This window comes from Pantherophis guttatus, chromosome 1 (assembly GCF_059756535.1).
Source record: "Pantherophis guttatus breed Tessera chromosome 1, ASM5975653v1, whole genome shotgun sequence".
Lineage (NCBI taxonomy): Eukaryota > Metazoa > Chordata > Lepidosauria > Squamata > Colubridae > Pantherophis > Pantherophis guttatus.
In genome coordinates this window covers 246,580,353-246,593,452 of record NC_142063.1, presented here as the reverse complement: position 1 = coordinate 246,593,452, position 13,100 = coordinate 246,580,353, and the positions used below count along the sequence as shown (strand labels likewise).

The following is a 13,100-nucleotide window of genomic DNA, read 5'->3' as shown; positions in this document are numbered from 1 at the left end:
CTTAACTTGTCTTTTGTTGTGATTAACAACAAAACATGTTTCCAAAGTTAATCAAATGTTAAATTTTGATAAAATTTGGAAACATGTTTATCAGTTCACAGGCTTTTGGGGGTGGGGGCTGACTGTCATCCAGATTCTGCACACTTTTGACACATTGGGGATAGGAGTAAAAATATTCAATTTCTTCTTAAGGAAGTCCTATTTCCCTAAACTTAACAACAATATGAGCCTGAGGATATCCTAAGTAGGAAAGACCTGTGGTTTATGTTAATTGTTAAACCAAGTAAACATGAATAGTGGCTGTGGGAAAACATTCATTTAAAATGGAGATTCTGGTAAAGGAACATGTGAAGCCCTGGGACTGCTCTTAATATCTCATCAATACTTTTTTTTACAATGAGAATATCGTTAATAACCCTGATCCAAAGGGTAATAAAATATCCAATTTGATTTAACAGTGTCGGCTGGTAGAGCTCAGAAGACGGCCCTGCTTTGTGGAATATTCTCCCCTCAGAGATTAGAAAGGCTCCAACCCTGCTGGCCTTTTGTAATGCTTTAAAAATTGGCTCTGTACCCAAGCATAGGGCTCTGAAAGTGTTAAGGGCTCCATTGCTTGACTTTACTATCATTTCTACTATTATACTACCATGTTTCCCCAAAAATAAGACCCTGTCTTATATTTTTTTGAACCCTGAAATAAGCGCTTGGCTTTATTACCATGCACTCAAAAGCCCGATTGGGCTTATTATCAGGGGATGTCTTATTTGGGAGGAAACAGGGTATTTACTGGTTAATTATTTACTGCATTTTGGATGTCTGGGGATGATTTGGGCTTCCTCTTTCTTTGAACAGCATTTTCTGAAGAGCTTGTGGAAGTGGAAGAATAAGATAAGGAGTACAAAGATAAGACGTGCTAGAGGAGAGGAGAGGAAAGATCAAAATCATCCTGCTTGGACTGTTTGGTTTAAGAGGTGGAAAAGGGATATTCTTACAAGTTTATGTTAACACACTTTACAATAGTAAAATACCGGTAGTTCTGTTTCCTGACCTGATCTACCTCAAAGAGCTGACAATAACATATAAAGTTTGTATCTGAGCTTTTCCAATGTCTTGAATTTCAAGACTTTCTCGGCTTGTCGTTCGTTCAGAACTGCGATAGGAAATAATCACCAGTAACGCACAGAGAATCAGGGTTTACTTTGGCAATGATAAGCTTGCAGTCAAAAGTAAAGTACAAGTCGGTGTTTTGGTTCAAAGTCAGCGCTGGGTGTAATCACACCACAGTGCTATTTAACAAAAACTCAGCCCCTTAAACATACATCCGGTGATTATCAATCAAGCACCCCCCACTCCCTTAACAGTAACAGCTGCGAGCACCAGAGCAGCGAGGACAGCAGAATCGGAGAGGCCCAGCAACGTCATCAATCATCGCCCTGAATGCTGCTATCCAGGAACTATTTGTGTGTTCGCTGCGGCTGCTTATCTCCACTCCTTTTCCTCCCACACCCTCCATTGATGGCGAGCTCCGGTAGGACTCGACAGGCGGCCCCCCCTACCGGGAGCTCACCGATAAATAGAAAGCATACAAATGTTAGTCACTGTTACGATCCTGTATTAGGTTTGTCTGGGTATTTCCGATGGAACCGTTGTATCAATCGGGCAGCGTGAACATCGGGTGCTGCCACCCACGAGGCCTGTGTTATAGGATATCCTTTCCACCGCACAAGATATTGTAACATCCCCCTACGAACCCTGGAGTCCAATATTCGATCTATCTCATATTGGTTGGTATGCACGGGACCCGGTGGAGTAGTCGAGGTACCTGGCCTTTCTGTCGTCACCGGTTTCACCAAACTGCTATGGAATACGGGATGTATCCTACTGAACAGAGGGGGAAGTTTAAGAGCTACGGTTACGGGATTGATGACTTGTGTTATGGGAAATGGTCCTATATATTTAGGTCCTAATTTTTTACTGGGCAGTCGGAGTTTAAGGTATTTTGTAGATAAGTATACTTTGTCTCCTATCCGGAATGGTTTTGGATCAGCTCTTTTCTTGTCTGCATATTTTTTGTACTCGTCTGCTGCCTTTTGTAATGCTGTTTTTACACTTGGCCATACATGACTAATTTTATCGGCCCAACCGCGTGGCGTGTCACCGTCTGTCATAGGGGGATCTAACTCTGGAATGGCTGAAAACTCTCGGCCATATATTACTTGGAAAGGGGAGAACCCAGTACTGCGGTGAGGTATGTTGTTATATGCCACTTCGGCGAAAGGCAGGAGTCCTGACCAATTCGTCTGCTGGTAAGAAACGTAGCATCTGATATATCTTTCGACCATGGCATTGGCCCGTTCAGCCGCCCCATTAGTGCTCGGGTGGAATGCTGAACTTAACCCTTGAGAGGACCCAATTAAACGGACAAATCGTCTCCAAAATTTAGAGGTGAATTGAACACCGCGGTCGGATATAATCCTCTTAGGTGCTCCATGGAGACGATAGATATGTTGTAAAAAGAGTTCGGTTAATTGTCGCGCGGATGGTATGCTTTTACATGGCACAAAGTGGGCCTGTTTCGAAAACAGATCTACCACCGTCCAAATTACAGTGTGGCCATGGCTAGGGGGGAGATCGACTATGAAATCCATAGCGATCTCTTCCCAAGGCCTGCTAGGATTCGCGACTGTCTGTAATAGTCCTAACGGTCGTCCAGACCAGGGTTTGGCGGTTGCACAGGTTGTGCAACCTTTTACGTATGTTTCTATGTCCTTACGCATTCGTGGCCACCAGAATTGCCTCCTCACAAGGTGTAGAGTTTTTAAATACCCAAAATGGCCTGCTGACTTGGCATCATGGCACCTGCATAACACTACGTTCCGTAAACGTTCTGGAACATATATTCTATTCTCCCTCCACGCTATTCCATCATTATAGCTAACCATAGAGGGGTTTTGGATTACCCATTGATCCTGTTGTAAAGCTGTTTTAAACTCGGTACGTAAGTGACCATCTACTTCTGTAAGTCTTAATAGGATTTGGGAAGGTGCAATTAGAGGTTCTATCACTTCCTCTCGCTTGCTATTATACTGTGGCATCCGGGACAGCGCATCAGCCAGGAAGTTTTTCCCAGCAGGAACATACCGCAACCGGAAAGAGAAACGCTGAAAATATTGTGCCCACCTTATCTGTTTGGGAGATAGTCGCCTGGGCGTTTGTAAGGCTTCTAAGTTTTTATGGTCCGTCCATACCTCAAAAGGATGAGACGCCCCCTCCAAGAGATGTCGCCATGTCATCAACGCCCAACGGACCGCGAATGCCTCTTTTTCCCAGATCGCCCATGCCCGCTCTGTCGTGGTTAACTTTTTAGACGTATAGGCACAAGGTTGTAACCCTCCCTGCTGTGTTCTTTGTAGGAGTACTGCTCCTACAGCCACGTCGCTAGCATCTGCCTGGACTACGAATGCCTGCGTTGGGTCTGGATGCTTGAGTACTGGTTCTTGAGCAAAGAGTGTTTTTAACTGCTTGAAAGCCATTTGACACGCTGACGACCACGTCAACGCTTGTCCCGGCTTTGGTTTAGCCGTGGCCGGTTTGGTCTGTAACAGATCCGTTAGTGGTAGGGCTATTTCAGCAAATCTGGGAATGAACTGCCGATAGAAGTTTGCAAAGCCTAGAAAGCTCTGCAATTGCTTTCTGGTTCTAGGGGCCTGCCATTCAAGCACTGCCTGGACTTTTCTGGGATCCATCTCTACCCCGCTCTCTGATATTCTATAGCCTAGATAATCTATCCTCTTTTTGTGAAACTCACATTTGGATAGTTTCACGTACAGCCTAGCAGCTAATAATTTGTCTAAGACCTGTCGGACCAGAGATATATGTTCCTCTTCAGTTTGCGTGTAAATTAAGATGTCATCCAAATATACAAGGACACCCCTGTACAGATGTTCATGCAGCACTTCATTGATGAACTGCATGAACACCGCAGGGGCGCCCTGTAGTCCGAACGGCATGACCTGGAACTGATAGCTTCCCAAGGGACAATTGAATGTTGTTTTCCACTCATCCCCTGGTTTGATTCGTATCCTATAATACGCTTCGCGTAGGTCGAGTTTCGTAAAGATACGACCGGTGGCTAGGGCAGCTAACAGGTCCTTCATTAAAGGAAGTGGATAGAGGGGCTCCACACACACCGCATTGAGACCTCTGAAGTCAACGCATAAGCGTAAACCCCCATCTTTCTTCCCACGAAACAGGACAGGGGCAGCCATCTTTGATCGACTAGGTGTGATAAAACCCCGGGCCAAGTTCTTGTCTATATATTTTCGTAATTCTTTTAGTTCGGGTTGTGTCATTGAATACATCCGGGGCTTGGGTAGCTTCGCCCCGGGTATTAACTCAATACTGCAATCCGTAGGCCGGTGAGGAGGCAGGGTCTCACATTCCTCCTCACTAAAGACTCTGGCGAGATCCTTATACACATTAGGATACGTCGTGTCTGCTGGTGGGCTCTCTACTTCTATTCCCCCTGCTGGCTCCTTTTCCTCCTTGGTAGGGGGAGGTCCCAACGGTAATCGAAGTTTGCGAAAACCCCCTTCCCACCATATCGTAGGAGCCCACTTGTCCAACCATGCTAATCCTAAAATTACGGGTTCTAACATTTTCTCCACTATAATAAACCGAATAGTTTCGGTATGCTCCCCAATATCGAGGTGCACCTTTTCTGTTATATGAGTCACTGGTGCCCCTCCCAGCAATGAACCATCCATTTGTTCAAATGTAATAGGGGTTCTCAACCGCACAACCCGCAGCCCAAGTTCGTCAACTATTGCCCTACGAATTAAACAACGAGTACACCCTGAGTCAATCAATGCCTCATATCGGCGTCCAGTGGTTGCCCGTGGGTTTCGGAGTACGACTGGTACCACAAAAGGTCGGATGGGGTCGCTCACCATCGGGTCGTGTTGGTCCTCATCGTCGTCATCACTATCCCCAGCCACAATCGGGAATCTTTCCGCCACCACTTTCTTAGTATCTGTAGCCAGGGGATCCCTCTCCATACAGGAGGATTGAGTCATTTGGGACCGTTCGGATGTTGGTCGGCCTCTGCCTCTCAACACAGCTCTAGGAGGGGGGTTTTGGTCCGAGTTGCGGGGCATGGGATGAGGACAGTCAGCTGCTCGATGACCAAGGCGATTACATCTGAAGCAACGAAACGCAGGCCGCTGGATCCTTTCCCCCAAGCCGGAGCCAGCATTCGGTTTAGTCTCCTTGGGTGGTTGTGTGCGTTCTGCTGGTCGTTTTCCTTGACTTGCAACCCCTTCACCCCGTATACGGAATTCTCGGAGACCGACGTCCAATTCGATGGCTGCCTTGTACCACACACTCAACTTGGGGGGCAAGCCCCGGTACACGCAGGCTTGCCGTAAATCACGGTCTAGTCCTTTATGGAATTGGTGCACCAGAAGACGTTCTGGCCACCCCACCAACCGAGCCGCAATCTTTCGGAACTCCTGTACATACTCCTTTGCTGGTACGCCCCGTTGCTTAAGCGCAAACAAATCCCCCTCTGCAACCTGGGCGCTTGTTTCGTCTTCAAATCTGGCACGAAGAGCCTCCAGAAATCGTCCCATGTCCACGAGTTCCCTTGCATGTTTAGCATGGAGGCCTGCCACCCACTCAGCCGCTTCTCCCGTCAGGACCCCCGTAACAGCAACCACCATAGCCCACTGGGAGGGATACCACTGTCCATATTGGTCCATATGGCTTATCACCTGGCTTAAGAAAAGAGCCACTCGTTCAGGGCTTCCGTCAAAGGAAGTCTGCAGGGCAGGCGGTCCCCAAACGGCCTGCGGGACCCACAGCCCCGGCGGGGCCCCCGGAGGCCAAGGCATGGGGCCTGGGGTCCTCGCTGCTCCAGTCGCTCTCCTGTCCTGCCTAGGTCGGTCCCTCGTCGCCCTGCGACTCCCAACAGGTAAGCCCCCTGCCAATTGCATTGGTTGGGGCTCAGGACCGGCTCCAAGGTCTCCTGACGAGGCACCTTGGTCTTGTTCTGGAGGGGGTTGGTCCATGGATCGTCTAGAAGTCCGCTCCATCCTCAATTTAGGACTTGTGAGCCGGAATTGGGTCTCCGAAGCAGTCACCCCTGTATCCTGCCAAGAAGAACCTGGAGGCTCCAGCCCTGCAACCCAGGGCTGCCAGGATGGGGCGTCACGAAATCCAGATTCCCCAAAACGCTCACGTAGCATATCCATGGTGCTGGGACCGGATGAGGCAGGATACCCCCAATCCCCTTCATCCTCCTCAGTCCATCGTCTTTCCCTCCAGCCCTCCACATCTCCACCACACTCCTGCTCTTCCAAGGCTGTCCCTTCTGCCATATCCCCCTTTGCTGCAAAGCCACAGGGACTCCTCACCTCTTGCGAAAAGGAACCAAGCGCTGACTTTCTCTCGGCTTGTCGTTCGTTCAGAACTGCGATAGGAAATAATCACCAGTAACGCACAGAGAATCAGGGTTTACTTTGGCAATGATAAGCTTGCAGTCAAAAGTAAAGTACAAGTCGGTGTTTTGGTTCAAAGTCAGCGCTGGGTGTAATCACACCACAGTGCTATTTAACAAAAACTCAGCCCCTTAAACATACATCCGGTGATTATCAATCAAGCACCCCCCACTCCCTTAACAGTAACAGCTGCGAGCACCAGAGCAGCGAGGACAGCAGAATCGGAGAGGCCCAGCAACGTCATCAATCATCGCCCTGAATGCTGCTATCCAGGAACTATTTGTGTGTTCGCTGCGGCTGCTTATCTCCACTCCTTTTCCTCCCACACCCTCCATTGATGGCGAGCTCCGGTAGGACTCGACAGTTTTTCTAGTAAACCGCTAAAATACTGATGGTTAGTAATATTCTAGGTTAAATAAATAAACCATTCAAACTTGAAAAGTAGGGTGGAGAGACACCACTATCCCTGATATGCCTCCAGATTGAGAGATCTGGAACACTATAGCTGCAGTAAGACATTGCACAAAATGCCCCTTTAACAGAAGCTTCATGGATTTCTCCATAAAATATCATACTATGCTTTCATTCTTTTCACTTGCTAGAGTCCTTGATCCTCTAAGGCTAAATTCTGTTAGACTTTCTGTTCCAGCTACAATTACAGTTTGTTCTGCCTCTGGGCCATTTGGCTCTTCATGTCATCTATGACTTTGACTATACATTTTAATCTGAGGTGCAAAAATGTTAGGAAAGAAGTAACCAATTAAAATGGCTTTTAATGTTCAGATTATCAAGTAAAACTTTACAAACAAAGAAAAGAGCAAAGGATGACTTTGTTAGCTGAACTGAGTCATTTGCCAACACTTAAAAAGTCCAGGCTAGAAAACAGTAAATTGCAAACTAGTGAAGTGGTTAAATGGCTCCAGATCAAGATCAGAACATTTTAACACTGATATCACTGAAACAGTAATGATTTAAAGTCTCTGAACTATTTCAAGAGGAAAAAATCCAATTGATCTGTTCTCTATGAGGCATGGTATATTAAGAACAAAATATGACTAGATTTTCAGTACGGATAGCCTTATTGATCACTTGCATACAATTATAGTATTTACCTTCTTAAAGACATATAAGAATGTTCCTTTCAGCAAATTGATTTTAGAGACTGAGGACAGAGATGAAGAAATGAAACTACCCTTATGTTCTTTTTTAAAAAAGGGATCATTAAAAATAAAAACAAGAACAGAATGTAAAAATTTAAGAAAAAATTCTTGGATGTACTCAAATGAAGCAGTAGTTAATCCTGATTCAATAGTTATACTATTAAAAGTAAACTCTTTCATCAGGCACATTACAAAATATTTGAGCAAAATTAGGATAATCAACAGAGTTTGAAGATCTCTCAACACAGAAAACTCTGTACCTTCAGCTGTCACCGTGTCCTTAAGACTCTAGCTGTCACCGTGCCCTTTCGCCGTGCCCTTAAGACTCTACTGTTTCAACAGGCTGGGCTGGCTTAAGAATGGATTTTAATGGGTGTTTTAGTTTTTAATATAGGGCCAAATCATTTAATATGTTTTAAACTGTTTTTTAAATTCTATAGATACACATGTTTTAGTATGGCTGTGCACTGCCCAGAGTCCCTCGGGAGAAGGGCAATATAAAAATGTAAATAATAAATAAATAAATAAATGTCACAAGACCATTAACTGACTGTTATCACTGCAATTTTTGAAGGTAGAGTTCTAGATCTGTTGTGAATTCTTAAGACTGCTTAATGCACTGTGGGAACAGATGGACATATGTTAACACAATGTTGCAACAGTAAATTTTAGTAGGGAAACATACCGTATCTGTAGAAGTCATGCTTCTCAACACTACCTATTAGGTGAAGGTAGCTCAAAAGATTTCTTTGCAAAAGGCAAAGACACTTGGAACTAGTCTTTTCCTGCAAACCAGCATAGAGCCAAGAAGTATGCAGACTATATAAACTTATCTCAACCTACAGATTTTCACAAGTATTGAATTGTAATTACCAAAATTCCATTCCCAATTCAGATTAAGAAATAAAAAATAAATCAAAATGGACACAATGTTCTTACTTATCTCGTTTCAGCTGAATCTGATAGTAATAACTGAGTTACTTAACTAAAACATAACAGAACCAGTATCTCATAGCAACATTGGTAATAAAACAAGATCTTAAATACACGGAACTACAGAGAGAGATATTGTATGCAGAGTAGATCAACAAATAGGAGTATATCATTAGAAATGCAAAAGACTGGGAAATAATTAGAAAAATCAGAGGTACAGTAAATGTGATTAACACTGTCAATTTATAATTACCTGAATAAGATGCTGCTTTTTTTAATTTTAGAAACTAAACATACTTTTATAAATATATTTTATTTATTTTGTATGTATAGAAGGTATTAAGAAATAAGACTAGCATACATTTCTATTTTTCCCTGGGAAAAAAGATCTATTGCATTAAAATGAGTGGATAACTTGCAGTCTGTGAGTCACAAGCAACCAGAAAGCCTTCTGCAGCTTGCTAGCGGGTCAGGAAGCTGAATTATACTCAAAGGACATTATCTAACCCACATTAAAAATTCCTGCAATGGTACATCTTTCTGTATAATTCTTCCTTTACCAGCTGCTGCACTGCCAAGCTCTTTAGTGAGTAACTGTCTATCTTGAGGAGTGGGGATAAGCCTAACTGAAGAAACAGGAATGACTTTTTGCTAAGATAAGACCTGGCTGATGAAGTACAAAAATGAAAAAAGAAAACAGAAGAAGGATGCTTATCTCGGATTTGATTTGAATTCTGCCCCAATAACTGAAATGGCGCTAAACAAGCAACCTTGTAAGGTAGACACTAGACAGCAAAACCACTTATAACCTTTAATGTAAAGGAAGTAACAGTAGAAATACTAAAAAGAAATTTCATGGATCAAATGGCAATAAAACATTGGAGTAGTTCTGTAATTGTTAGATTATTCTTGTTTTTTAGAAGAATCCTCACCCCCCCCCCCCCCATTAGAAGAGAGCATTTACTTTGGGGGTGGGGAGAGGGGGAAACAGCACTGAATGCACTGCTACCTGGTACGCTGGCAGCTAGTTTTACTACCATTACTTGGTATTATCTTAGTTTGGTTTATGTAGGTGTCCAGCTACCAGAGGAATCCAGAGGAAAAGAGAACAGCATAAATCTCTCTGACAGAAGCAAAGACAGATGCTGATCTCCTTTTGTGGGTTCTGCAAGCAGAAAGATGGTTTACTGTAAATCTATTAAACTACTCAAGATTTAGAAGCTGAAATTCAAAGCCCAGCCTCGTGCATACATTTCACCCCTGTTGACACATCCTTTTGACACAAAAAATAGTCATTGGTCCAATTCACACTGCAATCTATCCAATAGCAGAGCAATAGCAGATATATAGCTAAATAAATAAAGCAATATTATGCTTTTTACAGCACTTCTTTCCTTACCCCAAAACAGATTTTCCAGTTTCATCTGGTTTACGTACAGTAAATGGGCTGGGATCAATGGGAACATTCTTAGGCATAAAATCTCTGAAGAAATGTGAAGGAGAAAGAAAAACCAATAATCAAATAAAAAGCTACATTACTTTTCAGGAGTAATATTTTTCTGGACAATAGAGTATTTCAGATGTAATTGCCATAAAATGTGTGTGTGCATATACATATACTGTACATACACACACAGCACACGCACACACACGCACATAACATTCAAGTTAGAAAGTGATTTATTTGTATTACTGTCCATTTCCAACATCACTGTTTTCTGCATGTATTAAATGACATTCCTCTTGTTAAATAATCTATACCATGTCAGATTCACTTCTTAATAACTGATTCACACACCAATCTATCCCACACACTTATCAGCAAAATGCAAATATTTCAGAACATCTTATATTGGTGAATTCCTAAAACTAGGTTGGTTTATAAATGCACTATGATGGATATTGGACAGAACTAAGTTTCTTTTGAAACTGGAAGCACACAGTACAGAATTCTTTGGAATTTAGCACATCATTTATTGAATTAAAACAGAAACAGTATGTAATTTCTAACAGTCCATTGCTGCTTCTGTCTTACGGTATATTTTCTATTATATACTTTTTAAAGAAAATTGAATAAGAATTTGGAGCAAGTTCAAAATGCAACATCAAATAAAAATGTAATAAACATACCGCATTGAATTTGTCATTGCCAAGCAAAAGATGTCATCAAAACTGCTGAGTTCATATGGTCGAAAAAAATCATTATGAATATCAATCTCATCATCAAATTTATGAAATCTCTTCACTATTAACTTCCTCTGGTTTTCAGCACATGTCACTAAAACAAGTAAATCATACTTCTAAGTGAAAAGGAAAAATACAGCTTGCACTAACTTTTAGATTTGTGGATGGATTATATCCAAACCCTTAAATTTTGCTTTTCTTTTGTCATTTTATTAATATTTTTATTATTAGCATATTGAGGATTTTGCACTTTCCATGTTAGAATATATGACCTCTCTCCTCTTTAAAAAAAATAGTAGCAAATAAGTCCCTCTCCATGTTTCCCCAGCCAATTAACTTCTGTTAATGATTTTAGATAAGTGACAATACATATATTTAAAAAAAAAAAACCAAATCAAGTTTTTGGCCTGAAGGGCCATCACAACATAGAACAGTGCTCTATAGCTAGCTAAGTCCATCTAGAATCATAGGGCTGGAAGAGACCTTTGAGGTCTTTTAGTTCAGCCCCCTGCCCAAAGCAGGAGTCTTTATACCATTCTGGACAAATGGTTGCCCAAACATCTTGAAAACCTCTAGTGATAGAGCACCCAAAACTCCTGGAGGCAAATTGTTCCATTGATTAATCATTCTTACTGTCAGGAAATTCCTCCTTATTTCTCTTTGATGAGCTTCCACCCATTGCTTCTTGCCCTACCCTTAGGTGCTATGTATGACATCATCTTCTCTGTGACAGCTTCAAATATTGGAAGATCTCTCCCAGGTTTTTTCTTCGTTAGACTTAACATACATAATTCCCTTACCTATTCATCATGTGATTTGGCCTCCAGAACATTTATTATCCACCAATTTGATGAACGCCCCTTCAGTCCCCTCATTTAGGTCATTTATGAGGATGTTGAAGAGCACTGAACCCTAGACAGAACCTTAAGGTACCCCACTGCATGCTTCATACTCTACCCCACATAGAGGTAGTTCCATTGAGAACCGCATGCCAAGTGTGGTTGGTCAGCCAAATGCAAATTCATCTGGTGGTACTACTGTACTTTATCTTCCACATTGTTCTATTTGACCAAGAAGTTGGCAGTGGTCTACTTTATTAAATGCCTTACTGATGTCTAAGTTATACTATGTTCACATCATTTCCTTGATCTACTAATCCATTGTTTGATTTTCACAGATATTGATGCCAACCTGATTGGTCTGTATTTTCCTGGATCATCTTTTTTCCCATTTTGAAGAAACCACATCAGCTCTTTTCCAGGAGCTCTGAAAGATTTCACTCAGTTGTTCCAAAATTACACCTACCAGCTCCTTCAGTATCTAGAATATAAACCATCTGGCCCAGGAGATTTGAACTTGCCAAAGCAGATAAGTATTCTCTTACCAAATCCTTCCCTATTTTGACATGCATTCCTGTTCTGTCTCCCACAGTGCTGCTTTTGATAAATTGAACTATTTCTCTTTTGCTTGAAATCAGATGCAAAGAAGGAATTAAGCACTTGCGCTTTCTTCCTGCTGCCCATCATCTTCTTATCATCGTCTTCCATTAGTTACTGATCATTTCTTTGATTTTGCTTTCTCCTTACATTTCAACAGAAACCTTTTTGTTATTTTTAGTGTTCATTGCAAGTCTTAATTCATTCTGAGTCCCGACCATCCTGACTGTCCTGGCAGACTCAGGCTATTTGCTAGTATTCTGTTTTAGCTACCTGCCCCTCTTTCATTTTTTTTGTACTTCTCCTTTTTGTCCCTCAGTTTATCAAATAACTCTTCATGCAACTTAATCCATTAAAACAGGAGGAAGCCAAGCAAAATATCCCTCAAATCCAAAGTTTCCTTAGTTATATTAATGGGTGAAGTTGAAAAATGAGGGAAACATAATATATTAAGATGGATAAGTGAGATAATCAGAGTATTATATACTGCTAAATCCATATTTCATATATCTACATAAAGGGATAATGCCTTATTAACAACATGCAAGCTTAGTTCATCACTATGTTAGGGAATGATTTTTGTTATGACCATTTTATGTTGCATATTATACAGGTTATACAGTTTTCATACTATACAAGTATAATTTACCTTCATCAAAAGGCAGTGGCAAATATTTTAAAACACCGGGAGTCCACCAAAATGTGTAGCTTTAAACAAAAAACCAAAAACATAAAATGAGAAAAGCATTCATTCATCCTTCAAATATTTGCAATTGCCTCTTGCCACATGATGCTTCTCCTCTTGCTGCCCTCGGAGACCTCTACCCAAACCCTCGCCCTATTCCTCATGCCCTACAGTTGCTAAGCTCACATATATGTATACAAAATTA

The 13,100-nt window shown here is 42.0% G+C and overlaps 1 protein-coding gene across 1 annotated transcript in view; it reads right to left on the bottom strand.

Annotated features, from left to right (window-relative positions):
- The window catches only part of FIG4 (FIG4 phosphoinositide 5-phosphatase), an 84,842-nt gene that overhangs the window by 13,291 nt on the left and 58,451 nt on the right, over positions 1-13,100 (bottom strand). Inside the window, exons 17-19 of the mRNA XM_034409148.3 lie at positions 12,860-12,918; positions 10,721-10,868; positions 9,990-10,073 (exon numbers count right to left, since the gene is read on the bottom strand). Coding sequence (XP_034265039.1) covers positions 9,990-10,073; positions 10,721-10,868; positions 12,860-12,918 — 291 coding nt within the window. The remainder of the gene's footprint in view (positions 1-9,989; positions 10,074-10,720; positions 10,869-12,859; positions 12,919-13,100) is intronic.